Source organism: Acanthaster planci, linkage group LG03, assembly GCF_054643075.1.
Source record: "Acanthaster planci isolate LZ-2023a linkage group LG03, COTS_SCS, whole genome shotgun sequence".
Taxonomy (NCBI): domain Eukaryota; kingdom Metazoa; phylum Echinodermata; class Asteroidea; order Valvatida; family Acanthasteridae; genus Acanthaster; species Acanthaster planci.
Window position 1 is genome coordinate 21,422,280 of NC_141779.1, and position 12,036 is coordinate 21,434,315.

The 12,036-nt window shown below is 40.9% G+C and overlaps 1 protein-coding gene across 2 annotated transcripts in view; it reads left to right on the forward strand.

The window, feature by feature from the left end:
* The window catches only part of LOC110989786 (dynein axonemal heavy chain 1-like), a 61,225-nt gene that overhangs the window by 22,020 nt on the left and 27,169 nt on the right, over positions 1-12,036 (forward strand). Inside the window, exons 28-41 of one of the 2 annotated variants that reach the window (XM_022254415.2) lie at positions 409-645; positions 1,603-1,709; positions 2,399-2,570; positions 3,197-3,351; positions 3,658-3,835; positions 4,228-4,422; positions 5,253-5,372; positions 7,017-7,175; positions 7,304-7,423; positions 8,233-8,286; positions 8,990-9,130; positions 9,782-9,942; positions 10,828-10,985; positions 11,549-11,722. In XM_022254415.2, the coding sequence (XP_022110107.2) occupies positions 409-645; positions 1,603-1,709; positions 2,399-2,570; positions 3,197-3,351; positions 3,658-3,835; positions 4,228-4,422; positions 5,253-5,372; positions 7,017-7,175; positions 7,304-7,423; positions 8,233-8,286; positions 8,990-9,130; positions 9,782-9,942; positions 10,828-10,985; positions 11,549-11,722 (2,131 nt within the window). The remainder of the gene's footprint in view (positions 1-408; positions 646-1,602; positions 1,710-2,398; positions 2,571-3,196; positions 3,352-3,657; positions 3,836-4,227; positions 4,423-5,252; positions 5,373-7,016; positions 7,176-7,303; positions 7,424-8,232; positions 8,287-8,989; positions 9,131-9,781; positions 9,943-10,827; positions 10,986-11,548; positions 11,723-12,036) is intronic. The other variant, XM_022254422.2, reaches the window with a different exon arrangement.

Consider the following 12,036-nt stretch of genomic DNA (forward strand, 5'->3'; position numbering starts at 1 on the left):
GTGAATCCGTATATTAAATGACCCTGTGGAGCACACGTGATGCAAGTCTTGCAGTTTATTTTCAGTTCATTTAATCTTCAAATTTACCGATAGTAAGCCTTGCATCATGAATTTTTCAGTTTTTTAGAACAGAAATATTTTCAGTTACATTTGTAGTTGAGATGGCTATTGGATTATTCTGTGATCTGATGTCTTATGTACAGAGCTATCATTGTGTAAATATAGGTCTGGGAACTGTCATGAAAAAGTATTCCAGGCACTAAAAGTCAATCACAGTGTCAACTTCTATCTTCTAATACAAATTTCACTTGACTCTGTTGTATGGTTATCCCAGTTCATCATCATATTTTGGATCGTGTAAGGTGTGCATACATTTATGAGATGATTCTGTACTGAAATATTTGGCAGGCTCTGTTCCGCCCGGTGGCCATGATGGTACCAGACTATGCCATGATCGCCGAAATCTCGCTCTACTCCTTCGGGTTCAGTGACGCCAAGCTCCTGTCCAAGAAGATCACCACTACCTTCAAGCTGTCCTCGGAGCAGCTCAGCTCACAGGACCACTACGACTTTGGCATGCGGGCGGTCAAGACGGTCATCTCGGCCGCCGGGAACCTGAAGCGGGAGAACCCTGAGATGAGCGAGGTAAGGGAAAGAGAGAGAGCGAAAGAGAGTGAGAGAGCAGGGGAGGGGGAGTGGGTGAGAGAGAGAAGATGAAATACCTCTTTGTTAATAAACTTGCTTTCCTTCAAGTGCTTGGCCCTGGTCCCAGCCAACACGGTCAGTCGTAAAGTGTGTAGCCTTCTAATGGGTGGTCGTTTTATCCACGCATGTAATAATCTAATGTAACCACACACTGGCCTAATACATGCACTTTATGTGCAGTAAGAAATGCTAATTGTAGGTGTTAAAGATGGATGTGCTCATAAGGATTTTCACCAGCGGAATGTTTCAACAAGCAATCTAACATGCTAAAACACTGTACTGACCAGTGATGCATAAATTAACAACTGCTATTCCAAATGTACAAAAGTTAGATCTCCTCTTGTGCATCGTACACAGCCCAGGGTTAGGCATGTAATAAATAGAATTCCACTTTCAAAAATTGGGGTTTAAAGACGAAGACTAATCACAGTGAATAGCCTTCAATTGTTTCCCCTGGAACCTTTGGTCTTGTGAAAAGAACTTACGTGAGGACTTATGATGGCCTTGATCACAACACAGGGTTAATAATAGAACACCCAGAAATGAGTAAGATTTAGGTAGAAAGACATTTTTGGAAGAGGACATGTAGGAGTTATGTTTGTATCTGTGGAGTTCTTGCTTTTCTTGCTTGTGTCCTGTGAGGACCCTGGTTCAAATCCTTCGTTGTTGGAGTCTAAGTACTCAAGGGGTTGTCGTCTGTCCTGATTGATGTAATAAATTCCTCCGGAAAAAAAGTGGTGATTTTTTTTTGGCCACAACTTGAATGTGGGGTTTGTTTCTTCATCCTCTTAGGTGCTTGGATATTGATCTACGTAATATCTTCAAATACAGAAGTTGGTGCTGCAATAACATGTGATCACTTAGTGACAAGTTTCTGGGGAACCCTTCTTTTTGCAGGAACTGATTGTACTCCGGGCCATCCGGGACGTCAACGTGCCCAAGTTTTTGCAGGACGACCTGAAGCTGTTCAACGGCATTGTGTCCGATCTCTTCCCTAAGATCAAGTAAGAGCTGTTGTTTTTCAGCTCAATAAGACTATTTTGACAATGCCTTGCATGGTCCAGACAGATGTTCCTGCAGACTATCAAGTTTTTGACCCTGCAGAAGGTGAATTTAGTTCTTGGGGGCAGCAGAGACTGTGCAGTCCGCAGAGAATGTGTCATCACTTCACTGCCAAGTTGACACTCTGGCTGATAGAGGAAGCCTTACTGTAGAAAAGCCTAAGGAGTTAAGGCTGGACTTTGGCCAAGTTAGAATAAAGGCCGTTTGTCGTCCACTGGTCGATTTACCTGGTACCCAGGATGTGTGTTATGCGTGGGTTACAAAGCAAAGTCGATCATCGGTTGACTGATTGTCATTGATTGAACTTAGCCATATGCAAAAAGTAGAGCAAAATAACTAACATAAACATTTTTGCATAAGTTCCGATGGAAATTGAAATTGCTATTGTCCTGTCCAAGTGACCTGTCCGAGACGTTAAGCAGCATTAGTGAGTTTGAATTAGTGATTGAGATGCCATGCTGACCTCATGTGGAAACCCTCAGTAACTCTCAGTCATTTGCAATATCGGTCCCATCCGCATATGATTAAAAACAGTTCCCTTCCCAACCTTTCCTCTTCCTCTGAAGGTCACTGTGTCTGTTGTTGCTGTTGTTTACGTTTCTCACTTCAGTCTTGATTCCCCTCACTCCAGGGAGGAGCCCATTGACTACGGTACCTTGGAACAGTCCATTCGCACCATGAGCGGCAAGCTGGGGCTGAAGGACGTGGACGGTTTTGTCGGCAAGTGCATCCAGCTGTACGAGACCACCGTGGTCAGGCATGGCCTGATGATCGTTGGACCAGCTGGCTCGGGAAAAACCAAGGTAAGGAGAAAAGACCTCAGAAAAAGTTTGAACTTACGAGGGTGGTTTCTTTTTCCGTTTCAATTGTGTGAAATTCTTATCTGTTACGGTCTCCTTAAGAAGTGGTATTTGGAAGTGAAAGTACCTTTTGTTTGGCATAACTAATCCTCCCCCCGGACTGAAAGTTTTTTCAGTGTTGTAGTCGAGACCATCATAAGACTAGACACAAGACCATGCAAAATACCAGTCATAAGTAACAGGGTGAACAAAGACAAAGGAATGCTTTTGTTGCAGTTCATTTAAATAGCTTGTGACTTGAATTCAGATTGGAGGTTTTGTGTTGGTCTTGTGTGGTCTTTTGAAGGTCTTCAGTGGTCTTGGCTACAACACTAGCTTTTTTTTATGAGTTAAAAAAGAAAAGGTAATAAAATGAAAAGTTGTAGAATATGGATGGCCATTCCAAACCTTTGGACAAATCAGAAAAGAGAAAGAAGAAACCAGAAGTTTTTATTACAAAGTAGTCGGAACCGTTCTTCTCTGCTAACGCTGCCGTGATGCGGCTCAAGGCGGTTTCTCTTATTCAGAAGGGAAAGCCTGTCTCTGTCAGAAAAGCCTGCACTCAATAATTTTGGTCTGATCCATACCAGTGTTACGAGGTCCTGAAGAGGGCGCTGACTTCACTGAAGGGAGAGGTGGCAGTCGGTGGAGGCACCTATGAGAACATCATCACCTACGTCCTCAACCCAAAGTCCATCACGATGGGCCAGCTGTACGGAGAGTTTGACCTACTGACCCACGAATGGTGAATATTTGTGGTCTTGCACAGCATCAATTTGTCAGTATTAACAAATAACCTGTCTGGTTCTTAGATATTTTCAATAGTATACTTACTGCTCTTGATTTTTCTCCATTGTGTCTTAGTTCCTCTAGTGCTATGGTAATTGAAATGAGGACTTCACTTGAGGACTGGTCTTAATTTACAACACCTTTCAAGTTTTGGGTCTTTCCTTCCGATCAGATTTTCACCAACTTCATGCGTCATACTTTCTACATGATAAAAAAAAAGCATTTTTAAGATGGCGGAGTCATTTTGGCTTTGGTTTGATAGGACGGATGGCATCCTTTCCTCCTTAATTCGCATCGGGTCCTCTTCGATGGAAATGGACAACCGCTGGTACGTCTTTGATGGGCCCGTGGATGCCGTGTGGATCGAGAACATGAACACGGTGCTGGATGACAACAAGAAGCTATGCCTAAGCAGTGGAGAGATCATCAAGCTCACTGAGGTACGGAGACACCAGTGTCAACAGGGCGTAAAGGAACTAGTTGAAAGGCCAAATGTTAAAGGTTCACCGTTAGGAAAATGCTCTGACTTGCAAGTATTTCAACAGACCAAAGATTACACAAAAATTTAGTCCTCTTACAAACAGAAAGTAGAATCATGACTTGTGTGCCCTGGACTTCATGTAAAGTTCACCACTCGTTGAAATGCCAAATACTCAGCATCTTATCCAGATTTGGCCTCGGTTATTTTGTGTTCACTTTACTTGTCTTCTGTGTCGTGAATTTAAACAGGAAGGGAGATTTCTAACATCACTCAATCTCAAACTGAATAGTTGATGATTCTCATTTGTGGAGTGTATCTATTTCTCTTGTATTTTTCTACTTCCAATTCTAGTACATGAGGATGATCTTTGAGGTGGCCGACCTGGCCGTAGCCTCTCCAGCCACGGTCAGCCGGTGTGGCATGGTCTACCTGGAGCCGAGCATCCTGGGCCTGGAGCCTTTCGTCACCTGCTGGCTCAAACGCATCCCGGAGAACATCTACCCCTACAAGGATCAGCTGCAGTCGCTCTTTGACCGCTTCCTGGTGGTAAGATAGGCCCTCACATCCTAGGCATTGTTTTTCTAGGAAGCATCCTCAAATCCTCCAAAGATCCTCGACCACGGAGGAAACCAGTGGCACATTCCCTTTGAATAACAAGGACTGTTAAGCCCAGGGTAAAGTTATAGTGACCACAGGCTATCTTCCTGAATCTTTTAAATAACCTCCTAAATCTCCTAGATATTCAGAGACATCTTGGCTGGAGCTTAGTGAGAGACAAACCTTTGTGAGTAGTGATGATGATCTGAAGACTTTAGAAGTGTTTGGATGGCACACTATTTCGTTCCATTTGGGCTCTATGTGTGAACAAAAGGGAGTTCTTCGTTGCCTGGCAATGCTTATAAATCAATCTTTTGGGGGACTGTTACCACTGACCAGTATTTTCGCTATGTTGGTTGAAGCGTGATGTAATGTTTTTATCTCACAATATTCGGACGCTTTTCAAGATACGCTACCTAGATGCAAATCTTGCAAATTGCAAACGTTGGAGTGTGTGTGTGATAACAAAAGGTATCAAGCATTAGCATAAAATGTTTGTCACTTTATAAAAGCAGTGACCATTTGTGACATTAACTTTACCTTGTGTAAATGGACTTTATAATAAACTGCCGGGTTATTTTAAGGAAATGAGATTAAGACAATTTTGTCAAGTCTTTGGTACAGAAAGAAAAAAAAAATACATCCACCAGACCTCAGTAACAGCCGCAGTATATGTATGCATTTTGGGGTGTGTATACCGGTGAATGTAACTGATATATTCACAGGCTTTTATGTGAAATTGGCTTGTCTTTCTTCCAATTTTTTCCCCCATTTCTCAGGAATCCATAGAGTTTGTCCGCACCAACTGCAAGGAGATTGTCGCCACCATGGACAGTAACCTCACCCTCAGCATGCTCAAGCTCATGGACTGCTTCTTCACCCCATTCATCCCCCAGGAGGTAAATAGTACAGTCCGCATTAGCATTGACACAAGGGGTTTGGATGGAGTAGTGCATTGAGTTTATTTAGACAAATAGATGTCTAAATAGAGGGACCATGGAAATATCTTGGCAGAAGCATTGGATCAGAATTTTAATTCCTGGCTTCGTGCAGGTTATATCTTTCCCTTCTGTTCCTCAACATTTCTGAATTTTTTTCAGTTTAGCTGACTTTTTTATTCTGTATTTATATGGTAGATTCTGTTGGAAGAAGGCTGCTTGCTTTTATCTTGCTCTTTTTGATCTAACAGTAGTTTATCAGCTTTGAATTCAGTTATTTAACGGCATTGATTATCAACTGTTTAACACATTAAAATGCTTTTAGGGGGTGCTTTTTTGGGAGATATTTTAAGAATCTCGCATTGGATCATTGAAGATAATCTTTGTATTTTCTGTTGCTTTAATGTGGAAATATTTCTTTGGTACAACTTGGAATGTCTAAACTACAAATAATAAATAATAAATCTTTCTTACAAATAGTACTGTTCTAAAAATTTAACTTGTTTGTTTTTGATACAGTCAACAACTTTCATACATTGTAGCTACTTTGAGCTTAGACTTTTGATTTTGTTATCTTTTTGCTCTCTTTCCTAAATTTTCATTTTATTTATGCTTACTGCTGCTGAACATTTTTGCTGTTTTTTGCTTCGCTTCTTTTTCATCTTGCTGATGCCACTGCGTAGGCTGTAAGTCTTGCATCCAATTTTCAGCATCCTAATGAGTACTGTGACTAATGTGTGACCCATCTCACGGTTTTCCCATCACTAAACTCAAAAGCTGACAGTACCAGCACCCTTAGGTTGATGTGGACTTTGGGGTAGAAGTGATTGCAGTGAAAGTTTCGACAGAGAACCTTTCCTCCCATTGTTTGAAACTTTTACTAAAGTATTCCTTACTCTGACAAAGCATTACAATTATTACTGCTGTCGAACTGCCTCACGAAAAATGTGAAGGTATTTGCACTTTTCTTGGTTTCCATGACGTCAAGGGGCAAAGTAGCCCAAAAATCATGACTTTTTTCTGTCACCTGAATGCTGTGCTAGCTTTATGTCCCTCCCCTAATATATAAACTACTTGTTTGGAATGTTAAAGAAAGTGAGGGACTCAAGATTGAAGGATCCATTCTGAAATACTTTGCTGTGTGCAAATTCACCTGTACTAACTTATTATATATCCTATTCCATACCCTAACCTTGCACCAGTAGCGACCCACCAGGCAAACAATTTCTTCCTGGCTTGTTATGGACTTAATGCATATGTTTTGCATCTAAATCATCAGAATTCGTGGAGTCACTTGTCAAATTCAGCTGTGACTCAACCCACACTACTTTCACGGGAATTTTTTTGACAGCCACGATTAAACCTCAACAGGCTGTGATTGACAGGGAAGCTCATGTAGGCATTCACAAATACCATTTATCTCTTACAGCCACCCAAAAATGATGTTCTTCCGACATTGTTCAGAATTTCATAACAAAACTTTTCAAATCTCTTTCCACAGTGTCAAGAAAATTTCCCGAATTCCTTAAAGTGATCACTTAAATTAATTACAATGAGTAAACCTTTCCCCTTTTTTGAGTAACAGTCATCGTTCTAAACTTGCAGGGTGATCCACCCATCTCAGAAGAGCGGCTTGAGCGAGTAGCTGAACTCATCGAGCCCTGGTTTATCTTCTCGCTGGTCTGGACAGTCGGAGCCACGGTGGACTTTGACGGACGGCGCAAGTTTAGCACATACCTACGCGAAAAGATGCAGAAAGAGAACGTGAGCCCAAACTCATCAAAGAGCCAAAGTTTGAACTATTTTCATGATAGATGGATCCTTTCCTATGCTTTTGAAAGAATGTTTTGGACAAAGTATCATTGCACTGTGTCTTTCAATTTTGTGAACAGATTGCCCTTCCATTCCCACCGGACAACACCGTTTATGACTACAAACTGGACGATGGCGGCATCAGCAAGCGTCCATCCAAGGATGATGAAGAAGAGGAGGAGGCAGGCAAACGCAAAGAGGTGATCGCTACAGCTGAAAATCTTGCTTACCAAATTTTACACAATAAGCCAAAATTAGTGGAGTACCAGTTACAAGTGATACACAGACCGTGGCTTTTTTGCCAGTAACCGCTTTTCGCAATAAAGCAAGTATTATTTTTTGGTTAGCGAATTTCTAAGCTTAGGATTTTCCCATGGAAACATATTCATTCAGAGACTGAATTGGAGCAAGAAGCTGTTTTGTACGCTTGAACCCGGCACTTCTGTTTGGCTTAGCCTGCCTCATATTAAGCAAAGAAAAAGAATGGTTTAAAATCAGCCAGTGAAGATTTCATTAAAATTGGAATGTACTGTATACCAGTTCTACTAAATCAATGTCAGATTGTTGTTACCTAGCCACACAATTGAGAGACAGGAATGTAGCTCTGGCAGTTATTTTGGAGATGCCTGAAGGGGAAGGGATGTGTCTGCTTCTAATAATGAATAGATAGATTGGTTTGATCATTAGGATGATCTCTCCCGCTTCTGTCGAAGAGATGTCCTCCACGTAGGCCTGTGCTCAGAAAAACAGTTTGGATGGTAGGGTTGGCAACCAGCATCCTCTTTGGTCTCCATTTAGTTTGAGGGGAGCTTCATAGTAAAGCATCTTCCATTTCTATCTGTGGAATCAGTGAGAGAAAGGGTACAAACTTAGTTGTAAATGAGGGCGTACTTGCAACTTGGACAGGCATATTTACGGTGATAGGATGTAAGACTTGTACTGAGTTCAGTTTCTCACCAGGTATCTCGTCAGTTTTTTCTATGCTGTAATAACTCCCTCTTCATTTCAGGCACTGCTTAGTACTGGCTCACATACAGCTGCATCAATTGAGGTTTTCACAGAGGTAGAATGAAAGTGGACAAGAAAATGAATCTCTGTCTCTGTAGATGACAGATACTTTGTTGAAGTTTTGTTTCTGACAATTTGTCAGGATTCTTAATTCTTGATTCCTATTAACAATTGAGTTTTGGTTTATACTAGCTACATTTGCTTATGATTACAACTTTGGTTGCTCATAATTCAGGTTTCTGCATTATACAAAACAGTTGTCAGTCCCTTGTTCTATTTATTTGCAAATGCCCTCTGGTAATTGAGGTTTTAACTGAACTGAAAGATTCCTTTACAGAATAATTTTTCAAAAGAAGTTAGTGTTTGTTGCAGTTTATTTCAAATTAATAATTGTGTAATTTTTCATCTAATGGTTATGAAGGTCACGAGTAATGGCATGCTTATTCGTGTTTGATTTATCAATTTCTGTTTTTATTTCATTACATAAATTTTTTATTATTTCAGTTTTTTAGTCTAACAGTTTTAACTAATTTATGTAGGTATGTACTTTAATCACAGTTTTTTGGTTGAAGTTTTAATTTGACGTTGTTTTTCTTCAGTAATTTCCTGATATTTACATTTATAATGTTGAAAATATATTTCACGTGTCTTATGGTTCACATGAATCACACAATGACCCAAATATTTTTAAGACAATGAATATTGTGGTTATTAACCATGATCATGACTGTATTTTTTCAATTTTACTTCAATTATAGGTGCATTGGTTGGACTGGATGCATGGAATGGGGGAGCGTAAGATCAACCCAGAAATGCGTTACTCAGACATTATCGTGCCGACAGCAGACACAGTGCGTGGGGCACACCTGTTGGAGATGTTGTTGACCAACAAGAAACGGGTAAAGAGCGTGTCTGGACAGCTTGAAAATATGGGCCCACCTTAGCAAGATGACCCTGGTCTTGAAGCCTCAAGAAGAAGTTCTAAAAGAGCTACAAACTTGTGTGCTTCTCTTCAACTTGCATAAATGTGCTTGAAAATTCAAAGGCGCTAATGCAGTATTTTCACAAAGCCAGAACTGCACAGTTCAGCCACTGTATAACCTTACACACCATTTGCTCCTCGGTATTATATTTCAAAAGCATCTGTAGATTTTCTACCCAACTGTCCAAAGTTCAGTGGTTAATGTAAGTATTGACCATATGACAAATTTCAGTGGAAGGGAATAAATCATAACCCAACATTTTCCAAGGAATTCATCAATTCTAATCCTCACAGCTTATTTTAACAGATAACTCACATACTGAAATGTACTCCTAACTTTTAGTTCGAGCAGTCTCCATGTCTTCTTCACATGCACTCCCCTGTAAGTTTTAAGAGAAACTTAATTTTTTTCCCCTCCAACCCAAAATCTTGTGAATTAGAAATGACCGTGATAAACAGGAGAAAAAATAATTAACCCTAACCCCCTAGGGACCATCGAAATCCTGCCTAACCTTGTTGGGTTCAGCGCGGTTAGGGTTAAATTGGAAACTGGTTCCTCCTTTAACAGGTCCTGACTGTTGGGGACACAGGCACGGGCAAGACCCTGACCATCTCGGACAAGCTCCTGAAGAGCATGCCCAAAGACTACATCTCCAACTTCATCAGCTTCTCGGCCCGCACCAGCGCCAACCAGACCCAGGACCTGTTGGACAGTAAACTGGACAAGAGGTAGCGTCTTCCTCTCCTCCTGCTACATCAGATCTCCCCCCTACCTCCTCTACCGTCCCTAACTCGGCCCCCTCCCTTCTCCTGGGGCACAAAGTCAGTGGCGATTCCCACCCTACGGGTTCGGACCCCTACGTTGTTAATTTTGACCAGCCGTTTGTGAATTAAAATATTAGTAAATTTGAAAGGTGCTTCAATGACCTATTTTAATGCAACGTCTGTGAAAACCTATTAAATTATTATGTGGAAAAAGAAGAAAAAAACCTGTCAGCTCAGTAAATGCCCATTTGTCAGGCAGTAGAGCCAGTTTTAATTAGTCTTAATTTTCTTAAACCTCTAGTGATTTGTCAATAATTAGTGTAGCGTCTGTGACCCACTCTTTTCTCGTCATTAAATAGTTGAACACTCAGTTTTAATCAGCAGTGTTTTTAAGTAAATCTTTGAAGTTTGTTAATGATAATGAATAATTTTTGTGTTGTGATTTGTACCTTTTAATCTACAATTTAAAGGTGGACTCGTATTTCCATATGGGGCAACGCGGACATCCGGGAGTTTCACAAAAATATGGGTAGCAACTACACCGCAGCCGGTGAAAACAACTGCAACGAGCGCGCATACGTACAGACCAAAGAAAAGATTGTATAACCCGATCCTCGGACTGGTTGGTGTGTGCGTACGTCGCCAAGGTTATTGTTTTCACTGGCACAGCACCTGTCATTTTGCGAGAATCCCGGATGTCCGCGCCGCCCCATATGGTGATAAGATTAGGAAATGCCTAGTTTCCAAGTTTCTTTTCCGAACCACATGGAAAAGCTTGATTGTGGCATACTTCCACATTCCTGGCAAGAAGCTTTCTCTTTATAAAAATCTGGGTTTTTTTCCAAACAGACGTAAAGGTGTGTTTGGTCCTCCGCTGGGCAAGTACATCATCTTCTTCATCGATGATTTGAACATGCCAGCCCTGGAGGTGTATGGAGCCCAACCCCCGATAGAGCTGATTAGGCAGTGGATGGACCACAGAGGATGGTATGACAGGAAGCAGATTGGTGAGTATAAGGATTATCAAAGGACTACTAAGAGACATTTTTCATTATTGAATAGGTACCGTTCATCTTTATAGTAGTACTGTTATCAGATAATTTTCCATTTTTCACAATTTTATTATTGTATAAACTGGGATTCAGAATAGTTGTTTGTATTGTTTTGGTTGTAATCTTATAAGTTGTTCTTTTATCCATTTTGGTTCTTTTATACGTTGTTGCCGTTTTAGTTAGTAATAAATCTCTTGTTAACCATCTCTGTAGGATTTTTATCTATGCATGCACAGTTGCAAATTGGAAAAATAATTTTTCTTTTTAATTCTTGTTTGATTGTAATAACATGAACTAAAGTAACGGAACTAATCAAATGGTATCTTTGTTCTAACTTAAACACAAAACGAGCAAATTGTCTTCAGTGTTTACGTGATTAGCCGTGTCTGTAATTTGTGAAGTGTTTTACGTTTTGTATATCTGGTCTTCCCCATTTGTCTTGTTTCCTCGTGTTTGTGTCGGTGAGGTCCAATAAATAATAATATAAACATGTGAGTTGTATTTGACGTGTTCACCAGGTGCATTCCGGGAGTTAGTGGACATTAACTTTGTCTGCGCCATGGGTCCACCCGGTGGGGGTCGTAATCCTGTCACAGCCAGGCTCATGAGACACTTCAACGTGCTGTCCTTCTGTGAGCTGGAACACAGCAGCAAACATCGCATCTTCGCCACTATCCTGGACAGCTGGCTGGGTAAGATTACCAGGGGGGGGGGGAGAGTCTGCTCTCTGTCCTTCCTTCGTCCGCCCTCTCCCTTCATTGGATTTACAATGGACTTGGAGTACTGTAATAGGGAGCAGTCCAGCTTTGTTGGTTGGATGAGGAATGTGCAGGGCTAGTTTATGGTTGCCTCGTCAGTGAAGTTGATTACGCATTTGAAATATCTCGACAAATTTGTCAGTTGCAGATTGAAAGAAGAGTTGAACATATTTCAGCTCTGGAGAACTCCACCGATCGAATTTTCTCACAACAAATTGCTTTTGCACTTTTATAAATGTATTTGAGAT